Source organism: Leuresthes tenuis, unplaced genomic scaffold (assembly GCF_036924035.1).
Source record: "Leuresthes tenuis unplaced genomic scaffold, fLeuTen1.0.hap1 SCAF_18, whole genome shotgun sequence".
NCBI classification, from domain to species: Eukaryota; Metazoa; Chordata; class Actinopteri; order Atheriniformes; family Atherinopsidae; genus Leuresthes; species Leuresthes tenuis.
The window spans coordinates 13,332,200-13,357,146 of record NW_027325372.1 but is presented as its reverse complement, the minus strand read 5'-3'; the positions used below and the strand labels follow the sequence as shown (position 1 = coordinate 13,357,146).

At 40.0% G+C, this 24,947-nt stretch overlaps 2 protein-coding genes across 3 annotated transcripts; one reads left to right on the top strand and one right to left on the bottom strand.

Annotated features, from left to right (window-relative positions):
* The first annotated feature begins 79 nt into the window (after positions 1-79).
* On the top strand, positions 80-2,236 carry LOC140275265 (uncharacterized). Of its 2 annotated transcripts, none has more exons than XM_072370695.1 (4): positions 80-159; positions 491-599; positions 752-908; positions 1,056-2,236. In XM_072370695.1, the coding sequence occupies exons 2-4, from the start codon at positions 507-509 to the stop codon at positions 2,090-2,092; spliced, it is 1,287 nt and encodes a 428-aa protein (XP_072226796.1). In that variant the 5' UTR covers positions 80-159; positions 491-506; the 3' UTR covers positions 2,093-2,236. The 2 variants fall into 2 exon arrangements, with proteins under 2 accessions (XP_072226796.1, XP_072226795.1); XM_072370694.1 differs by having other exon boundaries at positions 96-159; positions 488-599.
* cap2 (cyclase associated actin cytoskeleton regulatory protein 2) lies at positions 2,225-23,413 on the bottom strand. Its single transcript, XM_072370696.1, has 13 exons — positions 23,157-23,413; positions 19,261-19,388; positions 19,030-19,130; positions 16,811-16,888; positions 9,320-9,463; positions 8,714-8,799; positions 7,679-7,784; positions 4,337-4,529; positions 4,070-4,233; positions 3,836-3,959; positions 3,671-3,753; positions 3,395-3,535; positions 2,225-3,270 (listed from the first exon to the last, which is right to left on the bottom strand). Exons 2-13 carry the CDS (start codon positions 19,376-19,378, stop codon positions 3,187-3,189), a joined length of 1,422 nt encoding a protein of 473 aa, XP_072226797.1. The 5' UTR covers positions 19,379-19,388; positions 23,157-23,413; the 3' UTR covers positions 2,225-3,186.
* Between the last annotated feature and the right edge of the window lie 1,534 nt (positions 23,414-24,947).

The following is a 24,947-nucleotide window of genomic DNA, read 5'->3' as shown; positions in this document are numbered from 1 at the left end:
GTTTCTTTTATCAAAGTACTAGATTAAGATTGACTTATTTTTACAGCATTTCTAAATAGTCAAACGACACGGACAACTCATTGTCAAGGCGGCAGACTCAAACAGACAAGCCGAATTGCTCAGAGAACATTTAGCCTGTGTTAACGTTATAGTAGTGACGTGAGTTAAAAAAAGATAAAAATTAAAGGACTGGAAAAACTTCTTTACATTTTAAGAGGTCAGTCTGAAAATGATACGATCTACTGCGTTAAAGTCGAGCTTAAATAATGGAACTTAGCTGTTAGCAAAATTAGCTAACACTGAGTTGTGTGTCGTTATGTTATCAGTTGATAATAATGTACTTTAATTGTCATCACATTAAGTCTCGTTTGGCCTTTTCATGTATTTACGGCATTTATTGACTTAAATGAATGCAAAAGGTAGTTGAAGCAACTGGTGGTAATTTATTTATGCTAATGAAAAATATCTCCGCTTGTTTCATGTTCAGAAGATCTTCACTCTTCACCATGAAGACCTCTAAGGCAGCATTGCACAGCCCCGCTCAAGAGGAATGTGGTGTTTGGCTTGACACTGTGCAACTGAAGGGAAAAGCTAAACAGGTAACAGCAGAAACGAGCATTGGCTAAACTGCAACTTTCTAGTAAAGTTTCGACAACATTAAATTCAGTACTTACCTTTTATGCAGGTAATGAACTTGAGTGACTTGCGAAATAGTAAGTTTTTTTGCTCTGCACATCAAATTTCTTTTCAGAAACGTCTTGCCCGCCCTATTTCCAAACTGCTGAACCCCTTCGCTGAAGGTGGAGGATACAGTTTAGCTGTGGCCCTCAACTTCACTCAGACCAAAATGGAAATGCCAAAGACCAAACAAAGCTCTATCTCAACTTTCTTCACACCTCATCGAAGAGGTGAGCAGCTTCTGGTCTGCTGAAAATTTTCATGTCAAGCAAACCCAGTCATAAGCTACCTAAAGAATGTTGACTTTTTGATCTGTATAAACTGACAGTTTTATTTTGTGTTAAAATTTTGTCTTTGTTTTGTCCCTCTCCCAACAGTCCTCAATAAGATGTCTTCTTCTGAAGTATCAAACCTGGATCCAGTTCAGCCTGTGTCATCACCTACCTTTACTGCACCCACAACTGTAGCATCTTTGAGAAAACGAAGGCATAGTTTGAGAATGTCTGACATCTGTGACTCGGAAGCCAGTGTGGGTCACGAGAGACAAACTGAAAATGGGACTGAGATTGAAGGCACATTGTGGCAGAAGCAGACAGCACACATTTCATCTTCACTAAATGGATATTGTGAATTTAAAGAAACTGAGTCTGAGGAGTGTGTACCACCTCAAAGCAAGAGGAGGCTAATGGACACTGCCTCTTTGCCAAATGACAGTCAACTTCCTCCGCTGGCATGGAGTCAGGATCCATTGCTCACCTATAGCCAGTACCTTGAAAGTGAATCTTTCCTAACTGATCAGAAATCCAACACAGCAAAGAACTTCAACAGCTCAGGGTCACGTTTTCTTGACAGTCCACAAAGGGAGGAGGCCTTTGGAAATCCGATTGATATGGAAGGGAGAACTTCAACCCAAAAACCTCTTAAAAACCCTCCATCCTCTAAGATTGAAAACGAGAAAGAAAACAGCAGGCCAGGGTCTTTTAATTCCCCAAGTAAGCACTCTTCTTTCTCTCATCTTGGACATCTTTCAAATGATAAATGGAAGGACCCAAATAGCACTTCACCACAAAAACGCACAGATCACCTGAGGAGCAAAGCTGAAAGTGAAGTTCCCTCAGACTCCAAGTGGACCAAAGCGAGCAGCTCGCCTCTTAAAAAACTACAGCAGCAAAGCAGGGAGGTTGACGAGAACAGTTGTGCCATGTTGTTTACTCAGGACTCTGAGGGCTTCAGGGTGATTGCACATCGAGGTCTGCAAAGCAGGAGCCCTCTTAAAGATCAGAGTAATCAAAGCACTGGGATGACGAGAGTGAGTGCTTACAAATCTGTGTTCGAGGAGGAGGAGGATGAGGAGGACGAGGATGAAATGCTCTTTACTCAAGACTCTCAAGGAAACATGGTGATCAAACATTGAAATGTATTCCAGAAGTCCCCTTGAGTGATTTAACAAATAGGGATTTTGAGGCCATTTTGTGTGTTCATGGAGATTTTTGGTTTTCTCTGCCTCCCGTGCTGCAGCTTCTTTATAGTATGTCGATTCTCCCTGTTTTAATGCAAGATAAAACTAACAAGCCTGAACTTGAAGCTTTTTACTTTATTTGGAAAAAGATACAGCATTACATTAGTGTTTCCATGTAAGTTAAATGCATTTGTGCTATATCATTGTCATCGGCCTGATGCTGGAGCCATATGCTACATCTCAGTACAAAATAAAGTGGTATACAAAGTCAGGGAGTGCTCGAGTGTGAATGTTGCTACTGATGATACATTTTTAATGCATACAAGAAATTAGCCATGTTTTTAATGATTTTAAACAGTTGATTTAGTGTCTGCAGCAGCCCTCCTGAACATTTTACATTCATCTGAGTTCCTTCATTGTACCAAACATCATTTTAATGACTCAAAAGTTAACAACCGTGGCTATTAATGAGAAAAATGTAGAGCAATACTGCGTATACCGTACCTCACTATGAGAAACATTACTCCTATAACTTGTGCACTCTACACATTAAAAGAGGTAACTAACATACAGTTGTTAAGCTAGAAAATGGACTCTATAGGCTTGTGTGCTTGGCTGCTGAATAATGCTTATGTGTGCTATATAACGTTCGATTTCCCATTTGCTGCTCTTGTTTAAAATGTGCAAATGCAATGGAGCACAACAGTGGATGCTAATTAAGTATAAAGTACAGTTTTAACAGTAACCTACTTTTCAGGATAACAAGAATTGATGATAAAAGCCATGGTATTGCTTATTTTTAGGGAGTTCCATAAATGCCCTACATTGCTATGGCACTTAAGTGTCCATGCTCTAGGTTTGTGTTACTGAAACCGGAGTGATGACAGTATGGGGTTGTGTAACAGTCAACAGTTTTAAGTGGCTAGAGAAACCTCTCATGAAGTCACAAATACAGGATAAAAGATTAAACCCGATGTTCCTAGTTTAGAAACCGTGTTTTTGTATGTGAATAGTGAAATCGGCTGGACAGAAATGGGCGTGATGCTCCATCAGCCTGCGATCTCTGTGGGTTCCGTCACCAGTTTGGAGCCGTCCCAAACGGTCTTGAATTGCTCCGGGACGGGGAACTCCTTCTGTAAAACAAACCAAGAAGACTGTTGTAAGTGCAGCTGCAACACACGGAAAATTCAGGTACTGTTTACGTTTGAGCTGTCGTCTCTTTCGCCTCCCTATTTCTACTCTTGCTCAGACACTCACATAATCGTCTTCTCCTGGTATCAGGATATTCATCTCGGAGCTCTTGGCACTGACGATGTCACAGTTCAGAGCGTTCTTGCTCAAGTAGACTTGGCAGCCCTCTGTTTTGTTGATGGAAATAGTGGGAACTGTTCCCAACACCTGCAGAAAGACAGAACAAGACAAAATCTTCTGGCACTTGCTGGTGACACTGCAAACCCTGCTACTGTTAAAATGTTGAAACATTAGAAGAATCTGAAAAACGGTTTCAACACCCCTTTGCAAACATTTCTTCACCTGTAACTGGATGGCTTTAGAGTTGATGATCTCTACGATCCCAACAGCGTTCTCAAAAACCAGACCCAGCTTCTTACAGTTGTCTGAGGAGAGCAAAAAACAATCAGGATGCGGAGAACTTTAATCGGAAATGTCTGTTTTAAGCTCTGTTTGCAGGCAGCTCACCGACAATGATGGAGTTAATTTTTCCTTTAATCTGCACGGTGGAGTTATTGCAACTGAAGATGTACGCCACCTGTTTCAACTCGGTCTCCTCGATCACCAGGTCATGTTTCTGCTCAAAGTTTTCCTGCAACAACAATGGAACAGTTTCAACCTGCTTGTCACGCAGATGAAGGACTGGATGAGCTGAATTAGCAGCTTGATTTATGAGTTTAATGATAAACCTCTGCAACATACCACCCTCCATTTCTTTCCCTCCAGCTCCAGCAGAGGGGGTCTTTTCTGGACAACTGCTTTGGGAGAGTTAACAGGCGTCGGGCCCTTATTTTTGGTTGCTGATGCTCGAGAGCGCTGACCGGGGTTCTTATGGGTCTTCTGCTCATCTGAGACATGCTTCAGACCTACACACGGAAAGTATGACGGGCAAGAATGTTGAAAAAATATAATGAGTATTCTTTGTTATTTGGACAGTCTTTCCCTCTTTTGGCCCAGGTGTGGACCCACCTCTTGTGATGTCCATGCCCTGGTTGAGTTGGGCAAATAAGGCCGAGTGCTGGGCTGCTGCACTGTCTGCCTGAGGCTTGCATTCATCATCGGTGAAGACCGGAGGAGGGCCGGGGGGAGGAGGGGGAGGTGGTGGACAGGGTGCCCTGGAAGCTGGGGGGGAGTCAGAGAGAGAAGCAGGAGCAATGGGGCCCTGTGAGATGAAGGAAGTCCATGTTAAGATGGCAGCGTTGAGTACTGGGTTTGTCAGCTTTTAATTAGGAGAAAGACGTGACAGGTGTTTTGCACACAACAGCTGCCGTAATAAGAAAGTCCAGTAGGAGGAGTAGTGTACAGGAAACATCAAGCAAGTTGGCAGTACTGAAGAAATGGGAATTGGCAGGTGGTGTGCAGCTGGGTTCTGAACACAAATAGATTCACACTAGTCATTTGCATGTGCGGGTTGCTTAAATTTCGCTGTATGTAATTAAACGTCATTTAAACGAAATCCAGCGCAAAGCTTTTGATTCCTCTCCTCAGCTTTAGACTTAAGTACTGAGTGAACAATGTTTGGCAGAACAGTGAGTTTGGAATGAGGTGTTTCAATTCCGATAATTGGCTCTAGTGTTTCTGTAAAAACCATCATCTTTAGTTTAACCGATGAGCTGCATGCGGCCAAACTGCAGCGGGGAGATGCTGATAGGTACTGAGGAGCTCAGACAGTTGCTGCACAGACCCAAACACCCATCGCACGTTTTCAGGAGGTCGAATTGTCACTTGATGTGCTTCTGAGAGCCGAGACTTGACCCTTGACACGAGGCACATGTGTCGCACATATCGCTGCTGAACAATGCAGATCTGTTACACTAAACAGCTCAGCGCATACCACTGGATTAGATCCAGTGTGTGTGTGTGCTCGTGCATGGCTGTAAAACTGTCTGACTACCTTTGTGGTTCTGCATGCGTGTTCACAAACTTTAAGCACCAAAATGTGCTTGTTTGGATTTTCTTCTTTCTTTTTCTTTTCAATTTTGAAAATCTTGAGTACCCATCATTTCGTTGCACCCTGGTGTGCAACGACAATAAAGTCTATTCTGTTCAATTTTACTTAAATTTCAAGCAAAGTTTACCTTAAATACAGGCAATTACTTGGTTCCACTTTCCAAATAAGATCATTGACTTATTCTAACATTGTACAGCACAAAATGATAACAATACGATACAAACACGGTACAAAACAATTTCATCTTCAGATTTTTCATTCATTTAATTTCTGTCTCAGTCGGGACCTCATAAAGTGGTATGGATTACAAACCACAATGACACTATATCAGGCAGAGTGATATCAGGCACAGCTCATTTAAAAAGTCTTAACAAAAATATCAAAAAAGCCCCATTTTCACTAATAGCTTTTGTGCTCTAAGGCTGCATGAAAAGAGCAAATTTAAACATAAATGGAGAATAAACATAATACTGTGTTAAATACTTAAATCAATTTCTGTTATCATATAAATGACAGATTCTATCTTCCCTGTCTTGTCCTCTGTGTCCTTCAATATGCTCGGGGGCTCAATGCTTAGCTAATCTGAGATTACAGATGGCTTTTCAAACTTACACCTTCCTTTTAAACTCTAAATAAATGACATCTGAAGATGTTCTCCACTCCATTTCTGTATGAGCTGGTCTTTAAGTCTCTGTTCAACGTTCTTTTTAAGCCAGTTATTATCAACACATTTATTTCAAGCCAGTTTTACGAAGGTCAACATTAATCTAAGACTTGCTCAACACAAAGGTGACATTTACTTGGAAACGCCATTGCTGTGCAATTTAGTTAAACAGTAATACAACTTATCTTTCTGTGGTGGTTATTTTCACTGTCTTTTGTGGCTTTTTTAAAACTGCAACAATTAATTCCTAAACAATGAGCAGATCAATAAGGGCATAAATGAATACACATTTCTGTTCAGTTCACTTCTCTCACCCACCTCAATAACACAGTCTACAAGCCAGAAGCTGGTTATCGATAAGCCCACAGTGGACAGCTGGAACAAATATTTGGCAGCTCACTAACTCAAGCTATACAAAAAGTGACATTCACAAGAGTAATCCTGATTGTCTGAAGCACATCTTTTCCGTGTCTCCTTAATTTCTGACATTTTTACAGAAACTTGATTCCTATTTTTTTTTTTTGCCCTGAGCCAAGTCTGCAGCAGTAGGAACAAACGTTACAGTTGCTGTGTCTGAGTGTGTATTTACATGTATCCATATGTCAGCCTTGTGCATGCAGAGAATACGCTTGTCACTAAACCTCTATCTGAGCAGCAGCTGACGGCTGTGCTGAGCAGGGACCAGCCCTGCGGTTTAAGTTACGGCACAGGCCGTGTGTGTACACAGGCCATTTGTCGGGGTCCTTCTGTAAAGAAAACCTCCATTCAAGTGAACCCGGAGGACCACCTGTTAGCACAACACACTCCCGTCCTTGTGCGCACACACACTGACCCTCACATCCACACATCAGCTCTGTCGTCTGACAGCAGGAGCAACAGCTGACACAGACACCGCGGGTTCTCAAGTTTCTGCACTCAGAAAACACATGTGGACGCAGTTGTTGAGCATTAGTCAGATTTTCATCATCACATTAAAGGAAAACTTCTGCCTTTTAAGAGGAAACATAAGGAAGCAGCTGCCCGCACCTCTAAAGTTCAGTAATGAACTGACTGTATTCAATTTGCTTAACCCATCCAAACACTTGGAGAAAGCCAGGCTACTTCTTACAAATAGTCATGTGATTTGCTAACCATTCATGAAAGGAGGGGCATCACAGCTATTTCAGAAAGTGTGTTTGTGTCAGCGCAGGTCTGCAGTTCACGAGATACTCCGCTAAGTTACAAGAGAAAGAGGTCAAGTGTGCGTTGAAAGATTTGTTTTCAAGCCATCATAAAATCTGGGATCCACTGTGGGTGGATGCTGAGGAGTCCCTGAGCAGACATCCATAACCAGAAGTGTGTGTGGGAGTGACAGAGAGCTGTGGTGTGCAGCCAGTGAGGATAAGCTCATTCATTCACTCATGCTCTCTGCAGGGTTTTATGTAACCGACTGCTTCATAACTAAAAATGGAAGTGTACGCAAAAAAGTAGCGGATGTAAAAATATCAAGGCCTGCGAACAGAAACTAAATGAAAACAAAGCTAAGAAAAGAGACCAGAAGATACAGGAATGGTTTCTTCTGTACAGGCACATGTATGAGAGGATAGTTGGTTCGACATAGTATAACAATAAAGAACCAAAACAAACTGATAAAAGCATTCCATTTAGATCAATGTGATTAAAAGCAATCTTCTTTAGACAGTCTTGGTCTACTCACAGTCTTGCTCCACACTAGTCCTGTTGTGTGGTGCTGTTTGATGAAGGATTGTATCTCAGTCCAGATTGACAGGTAGGAGCGCACCCAGTCCACATGGCGCCTGTCACTAGGACGGTAAGAAAGGAGCATGAGAGGGGAAAACAAAGTGATGATAGTTACATTAAAACAGGGGAAATGAAGATCAAGACTGACTTCATCTCAAGTCAGTTTGTGATACAGTGGCGTAACATTAATCCATTATTTCTGGTGGCACGAATGCAGTGAATCAAAAAGTTGTTTGTCATGAGGAGCAATTTTGTTTCTGTATCATTAATATCCATCAAACATGTCCTCTAAAACAGCACAGCATTCTAACAGACTGCAAGTCATTAGTCTCGTCGCAGGTCACTTTAGGCTCATCTATCCCCATTATAAAGGAATAACCTTTAATTATCAACAGAGGCAACCGCAGTGGTTCAGTTGTCGGAGTACTCATCCCCGTAAACTTTTTTTCACCTTATGCTATCGCTAATCCGTACAGGAATAATTCCAAATCTGTCTTTGTTCCAAGTTAGAAATTCTGGTTAATCATGGATGTAATCTCTGAGTAACAGATTAATATTGAATAACGCAGCGGAGCTTGACCAATGTCAACAGACCTATGTTCTCTAAAGTCATTATTCTAATTTTGCCAGGCGAGCAAAGGTCCAGGAAGACATGGCTCCAAGACGAGAAACAGCTCTGTTCCTTTCTTAAAATTTAAACTACTTTAATTGTAAAGTAGTAGTAGTTTATTCAGAAGCACTTTGATAAAAGTTAACAAAGGAAAACTTTTAGTTATAAACACTGGTTTATTGGAGTCTACTCAGCATATTTCTATGACCCGTATCAGATATCAAAATCCACAGTTCAGTTCTGGTCCAGGTCCCCTCAATGTGTCCCATTCCCTTCATCTCTTTATCGATACATGCTGTCTCCATGTTTGAGCAAATATCAATAAAAAGCATGAAAACAAGCACACAGAAGCTAACAACGAGCTATATTAGGCATATTTACGTTTCTTTGTACTCTTTCAGCACTCTGTTGGTGTAGAAGGTGGCAGAATCATTCATCTCCTTCACATAGGGACCAGGCTTCTGACTCTGAAACAGAGAAAGACAAACTTTAAGAAGAAACCTTTTTTTTTGTATCGTGACAGAAGTATAAACCTCCTGTCCAAGTGTACATTTGTCTTCATTTGAGAGTAAAAAAGTAAAAATGTTCACAGTGATATCTTGTGGGGAAAAGTGCCCTCCTGACAGCAACTAACACAGACCAGAGACAGCTTCAAAGTTTTGTATCTAAGTCCTGAAGAAAATTACCTTTCATCTTTATCTGAATAATATTTAGTGGGAAAATCCTCAGATTTTCTACTGATAGGGAAATAGAAATATTGCATTTATTATCTATCTGTAATTTGGCTGTTTATGCATTTTCATTCAAAGGTCTGTTGAGCTTCACGTGTAGACTTGGTTTTCTTCCATCATTTCATCAGTTTGTGTTTAACCTTAAAGTTAATCATCAAGGGGAGTATTTGTTTATATGCATGTGTACTTCCTTCTTTTTTTCAGTGACCACTATCTGCCCACAAAGGATGTAATGCACTCTTTTATTCCTCCTTACCACAGCCACCCATCCCAGAGCAGGGATGCTTTCGCTGACAGCTGAGAGGTGGTTGAAGAGGGAACTTCCACGGTTTTGTTCTCTAAAATTCTGGATCTCCTGGATGTGATCTGAAATTGGCTTCAGCAGGTCTTGGAGCTCCGTCTGCAGGAGCAGAAAGAAAGAAATAAAAAAAAAAAACAGGACAGCAGAGGGATGGAAATTTGTCAGGGGAGAAGCAGGAATTTAGTAGATTGTAACTCTAATGACTAGAAGACGTCACTAGATACCTTTATTAGTAAAACATAAACTATTTTTTATATTGCTTAAAGATGTTTCAGATGCCACAGATTTTTTATTCCACTGTGTACCTCTACTCATTCTGCTCTTGGTGCCTCCCAGTATGTCCTAAAGTGGGCTTCAGAACAGTGTCTAATTTTATAAGACTTTTTTCCATTGGAACTTCCAGATCTCAGCTACAGTATAGCTCGCCTCGCAGCCCTCTTCTCTCTTTCCCCATCGCTCCATTCCTTCAAACATTCCACTGTTCATGGGGAGATCCCTATGGCCTTGTAAGGCATACTGCTACTCAAGTGTTTACAGTTTACCAATTACACATGCACTGGCTCTAAGATAGATTTGGGAACACAGTGTTTCTTTGGTGAATTGCTGCAGCAGCTTATTTGTTCTGATCTGCAGGGAGCTTAGTGCAGTGTGAAACATTTGCTGTCAGTGAGCTGTGCAGCATTGATTTGTGTTATTCATATGAGAAAGTGAGCGAAATTGTATTTTCAAAGGAATATAGTAGGGATATGTTCAAGGATGTAAACCTCATGCTTCACTGCCCCTCTGTTGTATGGTTTCATTTATCCATCAACATGAACTCAGTCTAAACTTATCACATGCTGATGCTTGTTCAGGAGCCCGCTGCATCGGTTTTGGACACAGAGGTCACCCCTGAGGCATAACTTTTGCGACATGCATTGCCATGCCATCGTGGAAAATGTCAGAGAAGCTGTTAGCAATAAGAATTATTAATTGAATATCTGCATAGCTAACCATGAGGTTTTCCTACCCCCAAGCACGTGTAAAGTAAAGTGAAGGAAGTCAAAATAAAAACTGAAAGGCAAAACAAAGACAAATAAAAAGGACAAGCAGAGGTGCCTCCCATGATTGGGAGTGCCTATGCCCCTCTCACCTCTTTGCACAGTATGTGCTACTTGTTTATAAGCCGGCATCATAGAATGACATATTATAACAATGCATCTGAATTTCCTCCATCTATACAAAGTCTGACTGGGGATTAGTGAAGTCTAACATTTCAAGATGGTTTACATTGCTGTGATACACCTCCACATGTGTTATGAAGCTTAGCCTTTGATAGATCCCATAGATTCCTGCTCTCTGAATGAACCAGGGCACATGCCCACACTTGACTCCCATCCCATTGATTAAAAACCCCTGACTCTAATTGCATCGGTACATTTTTTGCTAATCTGAGTGATTCTCTTAGTTGTTAACCTGTTGTTTCACATCGTCAATATTCAATCACATTTAATACTTTAGTCTAATTTGCTTTACTTTGGTCTCATTAAGTATTTTGAGAACAACCAAATTTAAAATGTAAGCAAGTATCTGTAAAATTCTCATAAACTTTCAGGCACTGCAGTTTGTTAGCTTCAAACATTTCATGCCTGCGCGCACAGCAGCAATAAAAACAGGAGCAAACTATCCAACAAATTCTTCCCCCAATCAGATGCACATGATCTCCATGAGCTGAAATAGACGTGCCTTTCTCTTTCTTCGGTTGTTTTTATTCTCACAAGGCCTATATAACATGTCTTTGAAGCAGCACATTTCCCCTTTCAGATACCATACTTAATCCTGGATGATTTTGTCTGAGCTCAATTAGCAGCTGTTATCTCTATTTTTGTTATTCAATTTTATGCAATGACTAATTTTTATGAAATAAAGAGAAATGTATTTAGAGATATAAAAAATAAGGGTTTATTTCAGCGACACACTGTCATGTGAACAGCATTCAAATATAAAGGGAAAATAACTTTTAGTTTGAAGTAATGCTTGAAAAGCTTTTTCTATTCATTTAAATTAATATTACAGCCTGAAAACCATCTAGTTTTCTGTCAAACTGTCAAACAAACACAGAGATGTAAAACATCTACGTCTCTTCTCTTCCTTTATATTCATTCTACTTTAATTAAAATATAATAACATGCTCAATAACAATACTCAAGTACAGTACTAGAACTGTGCCAATATGCAAAACTAAAGTAAATGCTAATTTCGACAAGCAGAATGGGTACGGATCAGTTTTTTCTGAGCCGTCTGGCTCTCACAATATTGTCATCTCACTGAAAGTATGACTTGCATTCTCTGAGTCAGAGCCTGGGTCACATTGTGGACTTCCCCACATTAAGTTTTGTAGCTGCAGCACGGTGAGAGAGAAGATAGAAATTCAAGAGAGGATGACAAATAGGTGCAAAGAGCCACGTTTCGACATACACTGTAAGCTTTCTGGCTTATTTCTGTACATTTCAAAACAGGAGTTGAAGTCACCGTTTCGTTAAATATTCTTCAGCTGTTTGTGAACCCTGGATCTTTCCCCACAAGTTTTACTTACATTAAAGCAGTTCAAGTCCAGTGAATAATTCCAAATGGAAAGTAAGAAGAAATAGTAAGTTGTAGCTTAGTTAATCCAAACCTGAAAAGAGTTTCCACATAAAAGATCAAATTCAGTAAAACAAGAGATAGCCAAGACTTACAAACCCTCTACCCGTGTAAAACAGACTCTGTCACTACGCCCTCTGAAACAGTACTTGGACAATATTACATGCAGGAGGCCAATTTTCATAAAACAGCCAGATCATTATAGTGTAGGTAATTTCTTATATGTATATAAAAAAGCTGCACATACTGTCAGCATGTTGGTGTGTGCAGTTCCCTTCAATAAAGAATGGTTCTAGTGAAGGAAACTGTGCCAGGAAGAGATCCAAGTGACCCAAAAACACAATGAAGGTGTCGAAGTGAAAAGCCTTTCTGACTGAGTTACAGGACAACAGATTCAAGTACAGTTGCATTTTCATTGGACCGAACCTTTCAATGATTTCTAAACTTTGTCTAAAATATCTGAGTATTTTTTGTTCCGCGATTTAATTTCAGAGGGAACTAAACCTGGATACATTTTAAAGCACATGTAACTCTCCACTGCCTGGGTTGTGGCTTTTTGTAGTGCAGATATGAGAAGGTTGGTGTGCTGGAAAGATGTTCTGACTGCATTATGATATAGCAAACTTGAACTAATCCCTCGTCAGAGTTTTGCACAAAGTTACAAAGTTGCAGATTGTAACTAACGGAACCCTGCTCCAAGTTAGGGTTAACTTTCAGTTTTGCCTCGGTTTGTTTTGGACATTTTGTAACTCTAATGCAACACAAGTGGCTTTTTCCCCCCTTTTTCTTGTTTTTAATGTTGTATATCTAACAAGTAAGGTAACAAAACACAGTTCTTTTCTTCATGTGACTGCATCATAGTAAATTACATTTCTGCTGGTAGTTTACCATGTGTACTAATGAATACACTAGAACTTCAAAACAGATGTCAAATGTTTACCCAATTAAGACCTCATTCTGAATAAGGCACTGCCATATACACAGCGGTGTTTGATACATCTAAACCAAATAAAGCCATATTCAGAGTAAGCACTAATTCAATTAGGGTGGGAGTCTATCCCAGCTATCGCTGGGTGAGAGGCAGGATACTTTCACCCTAGGACTAGATGTACTGGATCTTTCACAGCGTCTTGCAGCCCATTCTGCTGAATTATAATGCATGTTTTTGGCTCCAGAGTTGCCAGATCTGTTCATTTTAAGCAACTTTCGGCTTGTTTTTAAGAAAACTGTTGCTTGTTTTGGCCTTTTTTTCACCGGTTTGGGTTGCTTGTTTCTGTTTCTTCTAGCAACAATGGCTGCAGTGAAGTTCTGCACAGAACAAGTAGAGTGAGTTAAAAAGGAGACACAAGTGTGGAGCGAAGGAAGAACCCGTGTTAATGTTCCATGCTTTGAATAATATGCACATAATGAAGGCTCTGGATGGGTGCAATTATCACAATAGCATATAGAAAATATTAATGGAGTATCCAATCCAAAGTTCATGTACAGATCACAATCAATACATTGTCTTATTTAGACTGAGGTCAATAATTTGAATACTGCTGTGCATGTACTCATAGAACCGGTGGGACATAGAGACACAACCTGTTCAGAGATATTGAATACAAACTCCCAGACCCAGTTTTTTTCTTCTTATCAGGACAAAAAAGTGCTACTCTGACAGATCTCAGGCAGATTTTGTTTTATACACACAGTTGAGGTGTGATTACATCAATAAGAATTCATTTGAGGCAGAGATGTGACAGTCGTGAATACAGACAGAAAGAAAGAGTCCACACAGAGGATAAAAAATGTCAGCTTGTGTTATCTGATGCACTGAGCTCAGAGTGTTATAACAGCAGAGGCCTTGACTTCCTATACAAGCTGTGGATCTAAGGTACAGAGAGGGGAACAACAATGTCGGAGAATTTGTAATGCTCTGAAGGTCCGCTGTGTCTGTGCGTGTGTGTGAGAACGACTAGAACCAGCAACAGAAACACACACATCCATGTTAACATGCCAACCTGAGGTCACGTAAGGGAGAAACGCCTACTTTCTCTGCTTTCCCCTGTCTCTTTGTTTAACACACTGTCCCTCTTTCTCTCTCTCTCTCTCTCTGTCTCTCTCTCTCACACACACACACACACTCAGACAACAGTCTCAAATATAGAACATGCCCATAAAAAGTCAGAGAGCACAACAGGGCTGTGCTGGAAAGAAAGGCCAGAAGTTTGTGAGATAAGTGTGTGTGTGTGTGTGTGTGTGTGCATTGAAAGGTTTCTAGGTCATGTTGACTGTGTATAGAGAGAACTGATGTTGAAACCTTTCTACGTTGCAGTACCCCCTGTTCCAGTGCCCAAAAAGTCAAACAAATGTAGGCGTCTTATATCATCAGGTGGCTGTTGTGCAACAAAATTCAAAGGATTTAGTGCTACTGTACACAGTCAGTGCACATGAAGCGTGACGTGTCATCCCATACATCCCAAACATGACATGAATGAGGCATAAGAGTTCTTATTCTCATACACGCCTCAGGTTTTTAAGCTGAAAGTTTCACCACTTTTCTTGCTTAACTATGAAATATCTGTGTGTGACATAATAACTGAGAATTCAGTGTGTTACGATCCTTCCCACAATTACTGGTATCCCTGAATGTCAAAATATACATTGAGTCAGAATATCTTTAGAATTATGAATGCACCTCTCCTTGAGAAATAACTGCCACCTCTAAATATTCAATATATCTCACTTGAATTTCCTTTGGGATTAGTAAAGTAACTATTCATTTCTGTCTGTATCCTCAAGACGGTTCTGTTCACCGTTCTGCTGGTAGCTTTGAACACTGCAGAGGTGCATTCAAGCTCTTTAAATTTTAAAGATGTATTTTCTGTGGTCGTGAATTTCGTCTTTCTTTCTCTTTCTGAGTCAGAACTCATTGGTGACCAGTCTACATAATCAGTTCCTTTTTAAACATTCTTTTGTGCCATTAGATGTGTGCTTCAGGGTATTTCATGATCCAAGAATGTTGTGTCAAATAAAGCTTTCAGACACTAGGTAACAGATTTTAGACTCCTTTTAAACATTTAGTGACTCCAGTACCAGAGGCAGCAAAGCAGCCCAACAGCATGATATAGCCTTTATTATACTATACTGTTAAAAGGTTGTTGTTTCCTTTTCATCTTCACTTCATAAACACTTATGAACACTAAACTTTTTTTCATAGAAACACTATCTCAGACAGACTGTGAATCAGTTGTTTAAGTCTTTTGCAAACATAGCTCTTGCCTTTTTGTGCCTTTCTTTCAACAGTTGTATCATCATTGGTCTTCACTCATGGACCTCTGCGGCATGCAGTGTGTAAAGCATGAGCTGAAACTACAACACTCCAGATTGCTCCAAGTCATCTTACAGTTGTTCTTCTTTTTAATGTATTGTGTCTTCACCAGCTCTCACAGACCTCTCCTTGAGTTTCTTCTTAGCACTGCATCCAGGATGCATCGTAACAGTTTCATGTATGTGAAACTTTCTGATGATGTTAAAAACTGTTCAAACAGGACTACTAAGATCTCTTGGAAACTAAATTCAGATAAAAACCTGGATTGGTCTGCACTTTTTATGATCTTTTATTGCTGTGTTCAATATCTTCATATAGCTTATCAATACTTTATCAGTATAAAAACTGGTTCATTTGCATTTATTGCTGAAGATATTTAGACTTTGTGTATTCAGTACAAATTCTGAGCAGGACTGTAATATTAGTTGTTGTTCTGAAAACTTGAAAGCTTATAACTTCAAACTTGTTCATGTTCCATGTTCATAAAGACTAATAACGTGAGAGGCTCTCAGAGGCTGCTACATGTTCAAAGCAAGACTTGAAAAAAAGTGCAAGGCTCAATGACAGTTTGTGTCGACAGTTTCCCGTGTTTTGTTTGGGATTTATCCGGTGATGCTAAATATCGCCTCTTGTCACTCTGTTCTCTGCCACTTCTCTGGTGTTTCAGTCCCCCCTGTCTGTGTAAAACCCCAAATCTGTCCTTGTTTGTATTTCTGACTATCACTGAATACCGGTACTCTTTTCAGCGGCTCCCAACCAGTGACCTGACAGTCAGGCAGTAATCACTTCCTGGTAGGCTCTGTGGACCCTCTGACACTAAAACACACAGAACACAAACAGCAGGCCAAAGGGATGATATCATATTGATTCTCTCATACACACACAGCTTTCTCTCCCACCCCCTTTTCCTCTATACGTGAACATGTTGGGAATGTGTTGTATTAGCGTTTTCTTGGTCAAAGAGCAGAGTAATCCCTCTGTGAACTCTCCGGCCTGTTGGGGAACAGAGGAGGGGAGGACTCGGGCTATCACACTGGACAGAGATACAGTTTATGTCTCAGTTGGGCTGCTGTTAAATGTGTAACATTTAATGCAATTTGGATCTGAATGTCACGAGAACTGCACTGTGGCTCATTCTGTCCAATTTACTGCAAAAGGCTTGTGCAGCTTAGCTGTTGGTTGCAACACGGCCATCCCACAGCCAATCACAATGATCGTTTCAAGTCACATGGTAACATCTGTCATATGAGCGTTCAAAGGCAACCTGTAATGGTAGTGAGATAATATATAAGATTACATTTACTGTTAACAAGTTAATGACCAGACACAATTAGATAACTGTAGTGGTTAGTTTCAGTTTACAGAATAGTTGGCAAGAAACTTTTATTTCATCAGTATTTTCTGGTAACATAAAGACTCTGTGTGGTATCAACTCCCCATACTGTGGTCATAATCAAAGGGCATCAGTCACATCATCATTGGGTTACCATAGTAACTTTCTGTTGTTGTACCTGTGCAGGTTCCTGGTATGTGGAAGCCACCCTGAGGAAAGTTCTCTGAGTCTGCAGTGCGTTGCTCACCATCTCTGCCTGACGGTCACAAAGAGCAAAGTCAGACAGGTTATGACTGGTGTCGTATCTTGAAAAACACAGCAGGGCACAGAAATCTAGTCAGTGATTCTGTCTGACTGACATACACACAACACACACTCGGTTTGGGATAGTCCCAGCCAGCTGTGTCCTGTGTGCGTCTGAGACCTCCCGTTGTGGGCCGAGGGAACCACCAGGGAGGCTTTCTCCAAATAAGGATCTCAACAAACTTAAAGAAAGTACCTCTCAGTCACACACATTTCCCTCCTCCACCCCGTCCAGTGATGGGACACAGAGATAGAGATCCTCTCCGTTAGCACAAAGGAAATATAAGCACTCTGCGTTTTAGTCAGTTTCCTGACTGCCTCTGCTCCTCTGTTTTGGAGGCCTCTCTTTTGTTTTGGATCAATTCCAAGGACATATCACAACTATTATTGCCATCTGGCTTACAATAAAACAAACTTACAGTCCTAATGGGAGTGCGGGTCATTACCAAATAGGAAATTGTGCGCCACTAGCAGTTTGAGTAATGAATCTAAGGTAAAGGGTCGAACGTACTCCCATCCCTGGCTTTGCAGAAGACAGGAAACCATTGCTATCACACATACGTGCACATACTGCCTTCCTACCTCTGAACCATGGACCTCCCATACACACACACAACAGTATCCTTTAGTTTTCCAGAGATGTGCCTATCTAAGTGGAATCTAGAGTTTGACAATCCTGTCTGTTTATACTTTTGTGTCCATTGAGATAAAGGCTGGCTCCACTTTTTCCAACAATAACCCCTTTACAGAGAAATCATTCTGAAGAGCTTTTCCTCTTTTGCATCTAATTTGGAAGATAAGTATAAATTAGACAGAACCAGAGGATGTTCATTAAGGGGTAATTTCAGTTCTTGTTAGAGAGAGTTAGATTAGAAGATTATATAATTCTCATATCTATACTGTAATTATGTTCCTGGAATTGTACAGGTTAAACAAAGAAACATAAAGTGTTCATCAGTGAGCTTCAGAGATGCTGGTAGGCAAATTGTCTTACATATAGGAGCCATGCCAACTGGCATCTGACTTCAGCTCCACTGCACAGATATGAGAGTAGACAACAACAGTATGTGTAGACTAACTAATTCACAAGTTATTCAAAAGAATATAAACATTTCAAACCAAAAAGTTAGCAAACTGATACAGTGAGATGCAGAAGTTGGCTAAAATCTCTGTTGTTCTCAGAGAACAGCTAAGTGACTAAATGCCAAAATGTTTTGAAACATGTCTGTTTCTAATACTCTCACTAAGATTACTTTTGTTTTTTCCACGCTCCTATTATAGTGTCCAAATAACAAAAAAGGAAAAGAGTGTCACGGAAAAGTCTGGACACACTGCATTGTCAGGACGCGGCAACACCTGCCTGAAGATATCGCAGCTCGTAAATACTTCTATAAAGAGTCTTTCACTTCTTGTTCTTGGAGGCTTTTCACTCGTTTCTCTTGCAGGAAGTTTTCTTTCTTTCTAACTATTCTGCAAGAAATGATCTGGCCTTATTCCTCTACTGGACCCCTGTTGTTCTTTATTATCTGCCATTTCTTTTTTACATCACAAAGAAATGGCTGAAACAGCTGGGGAGCTGCTACGACTGATGGCTGCTGATGGTTGAGAGAGAGCTGAGTCTGAAACTTTCTAAAGCTTTAAACGTTGAGTCTTCTCATACCAGCCTTCTTTCTAACGTCTTGAGAGCTAATCAAGTTGTGAAAATGTGACTTGAGGTGTCCAAACATGTCCATGGTACTCCTGAGTTTTTCTTTTCCTGCTTTAAAGTTTTACAAAAAACAAAAATAAAACGCAAATCTTGCTTAGACATTGAGAAAATGTTTCATCTTTAACTGCATGTCTTTTAACGCTTAATCTATCTTCTTCTTACAGTAGCAGGCATTCTAAGAGCCCAAAGGTTTTTTTTAAAGGTTCGAATGTGTAAATATTAGAGAAGAGCCCATTGAAAACTGATCCAAATCTGTTTCAGCACACCTGCTATATTGTAACTGCACATTTGTACGGCCGCAGCTGTCTGTAACAGCTGGTGCCATGGAGACTCTCTACAAGTGACTCATTATTCACAGGAACGACTTTCTTCTTATCTGGACTTACATGCTTTTCCACCTCGCTTCCTATATCTCGGCTGCAGTTCAGGTAGTCTGACACTGGACCTCTCAGCAGTGAGTCGAAGGCCTCCACACACTGGGACAGACCTGGAAACACAGAGAAGTCTGCTCATTTGACTTAAGAACAGAGCAGAAGCAAACAGAGTGGAGTTCTTTTTCTCAGTTCTACTGTCAGCATTTTGTTCAGCTTCTAAGCAGTTTTTCAGCACACACTTGCCTCCGTCCACACCGTTGACACAGTTCCCATGAGCCACGCTGTTGGACGCCTGCATTGTGACGGACATCTGCTCGAGGCGAGTCACAGCTCGCTCAAGCCGCTGCATCAAACCCTCCATGGTGACAAACCTAGAAGCAAAAACAGGAATGGCTTCTTTAAGAATACACAGTCATTTGAGAAGTACTAGAAGTCATGTGGTCATCTGTGATTTTTTTTACTTTAAAAATTCTTTAGGTCCTGAGCAGCAAACCCTGACAAATTCACATTTCACCTTTCTAACCAGTTTGTCCTGATTTTCATAAAAACTAAATGTAACCAGAGCAGCTACTTGCATAAGAGCACCGTCACTGTTTGAGCTGTCTGGCCCTCTGAAAGAGTCACAGGCTCTGACCATAAACACAGGAGAAAATCACATAATTAAATCAAAAGACGGTGGAAACTCATACCAGGCAGAGGGGACAGTCCAAGAATAAAAAAGCAGTGGGAGCAATAAAAGAAACCCTGATGAAACATAGCATATTGTCAGATATAATCAACCGGAAGAGCCAAAGTGAAGAAAATCAGACAGAATGAATAAAAATGGATTATTGCAAACAAAAGCTAAACATGCAACAAATTCAAAAAAATGTTTTATTCAAATCCTTTTGTTGCTTTTGTTTATTTAGCCTAAATAACCATTAACACACAGTAAGTAAACAACATTACAGTCAGGAATGTGACACAGACCGCACTCAATCTCCCTTTTTAACACTGACCAGCTAGAAGTCTCACTGTCAGGCCATGCAGGTCCGTTTCAAATATTCATTAGTCAACAGAAGAAGAATTCGGACGAGCAACCGACCGCATGCTTACACAAACTACTGTGAGGAAACACACAATTTCTAATCTGTCACCCGCGACCTGCAGCACACAGTCCAGTGGAGTGAGTTCTAGAGGATTTTAAATGCTTTACAAAATTATCTACTGAAAAAAAAAACGCAAACTCTGCAACAATATGCCACCTATTCAGACTGAATGTTGTTCCCTGTCTTTGTAATGTCTGCAATCTTTGTAAATTATGTCTAGTAATTATATGCTACGAGCAGCAAACATGTCCTGATGGGTCATCAAGTCATCTCTCATGAGAAATCTCCCAGCAGTGCCACATGCCTGTTGCAGGACTCACATGTTATTTCTACTCCGTGGGTCACAACAACAGCTCACAGGCAAGACCAGAAACCAGAGGAGCTGCAGTCGGGTTGACAACAACAAGTCTGAAACTAATCAGGACATGGACTTGGACCAAGAGCAACCAGATTTATTTTGAGCAATAACCAAGAATTCTTTAAAAATATGTACTTCATTAGGTATTTATAGCTGGTTGATATACAAAACATCACTATATGAATAAATAAAACATTTAAAGAAATAACAAATGCCCTTTAATGGCACAAAAACATTGAATAAATATCTACAACATTTCTGGGATCATATTTCTAACTAATAGGACACAAAAGACCAGCTGAATTGATATGTCTACAGACCTTATTGACTACTGTAGGAATATATTCATAAACAGTTGAAAACCCATTATCAATGAGTTACTTTTACAATACTAGGCCCACTGCGTGGCTTTGTTTGCTCCAATTAATCCTTTGTACTATCAAACATTAGTTATTTTTTTCTTAAAGGTTTTTGTAACAACTATCAAAACATTTTATAATGACACGTCTGTGGTACCGTGAGCTCATACTGAAAAAAGAAAGTTATGTAATCACATCGGCGCTGTAATATGAGGTCTAACAGGTGATGGGTATCATCAGCAAAGTCACATTTGATGGTTCCAGAAAGTCAAATCTTCATATTTCTAAATAATTCAAAACATTTAAGATCGAGAAATCGTGGCGTTTGCTTTTATTTACATGGTTTTAATGTAAAAAATACACATCTAATGGAGATGGAGAAAATCATCGGCAAATTAATCAATACTGAAACTAATGTTTGTTCCCACCCGGCGGCTTCAGATTTATGTTAAACAGCAGCCCCGTTTCGTGGTAAAATGGGAAAAAGCTATGAAATAGAAAACTATGTATTTGTGCTGATGAACACGAAATATATATATATTTTTTCCCTCTCAATCAGCCACCACAACTTGTGTTTAAATAGGATTTCTGGTTTGTGTGTCCAACACGTTTTTATTTTTAAACTTCGATTAACATTATTTGTATTTTTGTATTTATCTGAGGGTGTGGGGCTCGGCACATATTCACCCAGGAAAAAGATATTTGGATCTGATTTGCTATTTTCATTTTCATTTCGCTAATCTATTTTAAAGCAAGCAAGATATTTTCCAAACCAAGCCGAACTTTAACCAATAAAAAAACAAAGTGTAAATGAGTGGGAACAGGAATGGAACACAGTAGCCGGGTTTAACAGTCATGTGTGTAGCTCCATCCTTCGATCCCTCCTGTGACCTCCAAAAGCAGATTTAGTCGTCCCTTACATGTGACAACAGTAATTTCATGACTATTTCACGATATGCAGTGGCACTTTGTTTGTTCATAGTCATATTTTATGTCCAGTAACATAAAAAAAAACTTGTATCAATGGACACTAATCAGTGGATCAAGTTTTTGTGACTATTTCAAGCTTTACTGTGTGACTGGACTGTAAATAGGGGGCAAATGAGCTCAAGGCCAAAAACTTCCTACTGTTCTGCTCACAATTTTATTTCAAACCATGAAGCAGAATCAGCCAGTGTCTGCACTGATTGTGTTGTCGGTCAGCCAAATTCTCCATGGCAATGCAAACACGCACCAAGTGATGCTCTTTTTAACTTTTCCTGTGGTTTCCATGTTGTCTGGATGAATTCATTCAGCTTATCACAAATAAAACTGGAAACAATCAGGAGCTCAGCCATGAGGACTGCATCAGGAAAATTGGATGTGGCACAAATACCAGAGAAACAAAATGTTGTGGTCATGTGAATCACTTTCATTTTTTACTGTAGACTTCATTACATGAAAATGATTCTGTTGCATGTGGGCCCTAGTGTCTGCAACTCAAAGACACCACCCCCTCTGAGGAAAAAAATGTAAAAAAAAAAAAACAGCTGTGAAAGCAGACATGTTCCTGAAGGGAAAAGATTTGAGTGACTTCATCCTGACCCTGCGTGTGTCTCCTGAATCCTCTGCACTGGTATCTGATCTTTGGGGCTATATTGGGCCACAGCCTGCTGCTTGCTGCTTTGGGCCTACTGTAAGATCTTTTAATATAGGTCTCTGTATCATGTGCTGTACTACAGGACCATGTGGAGATAAAGGAAGAGCAAAAACCTGCTAAATTCTACCAAAAAAAAAGTCTGTCCATGCAGATATGAACAAAACTGTGCCATAATTACACATTAACTGTGCAGTGTATACAATAAACTGATACAAAGTTATGAAATCACATCTTATCCATGCTGGTTAAAACATTTGGTGAAACTTCGATTAAGCTAAACTTTTAGTCCAATTAAATTTGAGCTGAAGTTCCTAAATTCAAAAAAAAAAATGTGTCCAAAAATGTGGGTTTATTACATGTGCTCATCAGGACCTGGCAGGTCAAAGGTGGGCAGAACACTTTATAGATTACAAGACTATAAAGTCACCCACGCCTCAAACCTCATGCTTCACGGTCAGCATCACAATGCTCCAAAATAAAACGAGTGAAAGGAAGAAATTAGCCCACCGTGTTCTCATGTTGTACCAATTCCCCACAGAAATATGAGAAAAACAGTGAGCAGGTGAAGATGTTGGGACACTTAGCGCAAAGACGCACCCTCCCACTCACCCACGGCACGACTTCACTCCACTCTAATATGATTCATTCAGTGTAAAAAAAAAAACATCCCATTGGGAAACAGCTGATCTCCTTACCCTGGTCTGCAGTAAATTTCTGTCGGGATGTTTAGTCGTATTTGTCTGTATTTCCCGGTGCTGGTTCGTGGTTGTGCGCTGCTGCCTTGCGGTCCAGTCCTGCCTCCCCGCCCAGTCCCTCAGTTGTGCACAGCAGCACCGGCGACACTCTTCCGGGATGTCCTAATTAAGCAAAACGGTGAACTTGAGAGCCATAGAGACATGTACAGTGACTCAGTCAGTGCTGCAATATCTCCTCAATGGCGGACGGTCTTTAACCTCGCAGACAGAATGGCAGCCTCTGAGAACCCTGCTAAAAATAAACCTGATTGACGGCGTGGTAAAGCCTGCATGGGTCCCTTACTTGCAGGGGAGTCATCATCACTAGGACATACTCACGAGAGTGAAAACCAGTTTGATCCTCACCTTGGAAATCCCCATTTTCAAAGTCCCCATGAGAACATGGAGACAGCAGTTATACGTGAAAAGCTGGTGTAAATACACGATTTACATCCTTACTGGCAAAATGTAAGATGCAGTCTCAAGATGCTAGAACTGTAGAACTCAGAAAGAAAAAACAAAACATTTTTGTTGGCATGGCTCACAAATCTTACCATAATAAGATATATTTTTGTGTAAACACTTTAAATGGTTTTAGAAATGCATTACATAAGGAGCCATTATAAGAGGAGCAGTTAATGACGAAAGAAAACCAACAAAGCTTTATGTAACATTTAGACTGTTGTGTTTTTGTTTTTCTTTATCGAAAGGCCTCAGAAATAGATTTAAATACAACTAAAAAAACATTAAAGCCTTGAGGTAAGATTTCATTTGAACAAATTAGTCAAATTTTATATTAGTCATATTTTATATATGTATATCCCATTACTCTTTATGATCTAACTCTTTAAGTTAGTATTTGAAGGGTTTATTTGCCTATTTATGCTATTTCTATTCTTTTTTGTGCTTTGTTTTTGGTCTGTCTCTTTCACAGTGTTGCTTTTAGCACTTGTTTGTTTTTGTATAACTAATCATCTTTAAGCTTGTTTCATAGTGTTGTTCTTTGAAGACCTAACCAATAACAACGTCTACAAAGCTACGGTTATGGCACGAGATTTTTCACAGTCCATTTTTCACTATGGCTACTATTACTGCTTTATAGACATTATAACTTTAAGGAAAATATGAGATATTTGTATGCCTGTAAGGTTCTCATCATGGCAGCTGTGCCATGGGAAGAATTAAAATATAACCTATTTCTTTTCAAAAGTTTGGAAAGATAATAAAGACATGAAATGTTTAAACAGTTCAAATTTTGAAAGGTTATTGTTCCATTGGGTTAAAGAAGAGCTTATACAGCTTGCTGTCAGCACACAGACCTAAACCCAGCACCTGTGATAGTAGTGGTATGAATTAGACATGAGTAAATTGCACAGAGCTGAAGGCGCCGTTAATGCTAAATGCTGTATACACGTTTTGGTGTGAGAGAAGCTGCCCTGCAGACAACATCTCTTTCAGGGGAAGTCTTGCTTATGTCAGCAAAACAATCCATATTCTGCATGTATTACAACAGCTGGCTCTGTTGTAAAAGAGTCTGAGTGCTAAACTGACTTCTGACCAGGCCAGGCCTGTTTAAAATGTTTACTGTTGCCGAAAAAACTGTATTTTCAACGTCCTTGTTTATGGCTTATAATTTACTCATAAAGCATTTACAAACCAGATACTTATTGTATAACATCTTTAAAACCAATTCCTCTCATGAGAACTGAACTGGACTGTGAGGTCAGATCATCAGTGCTCCACATAGGCCTT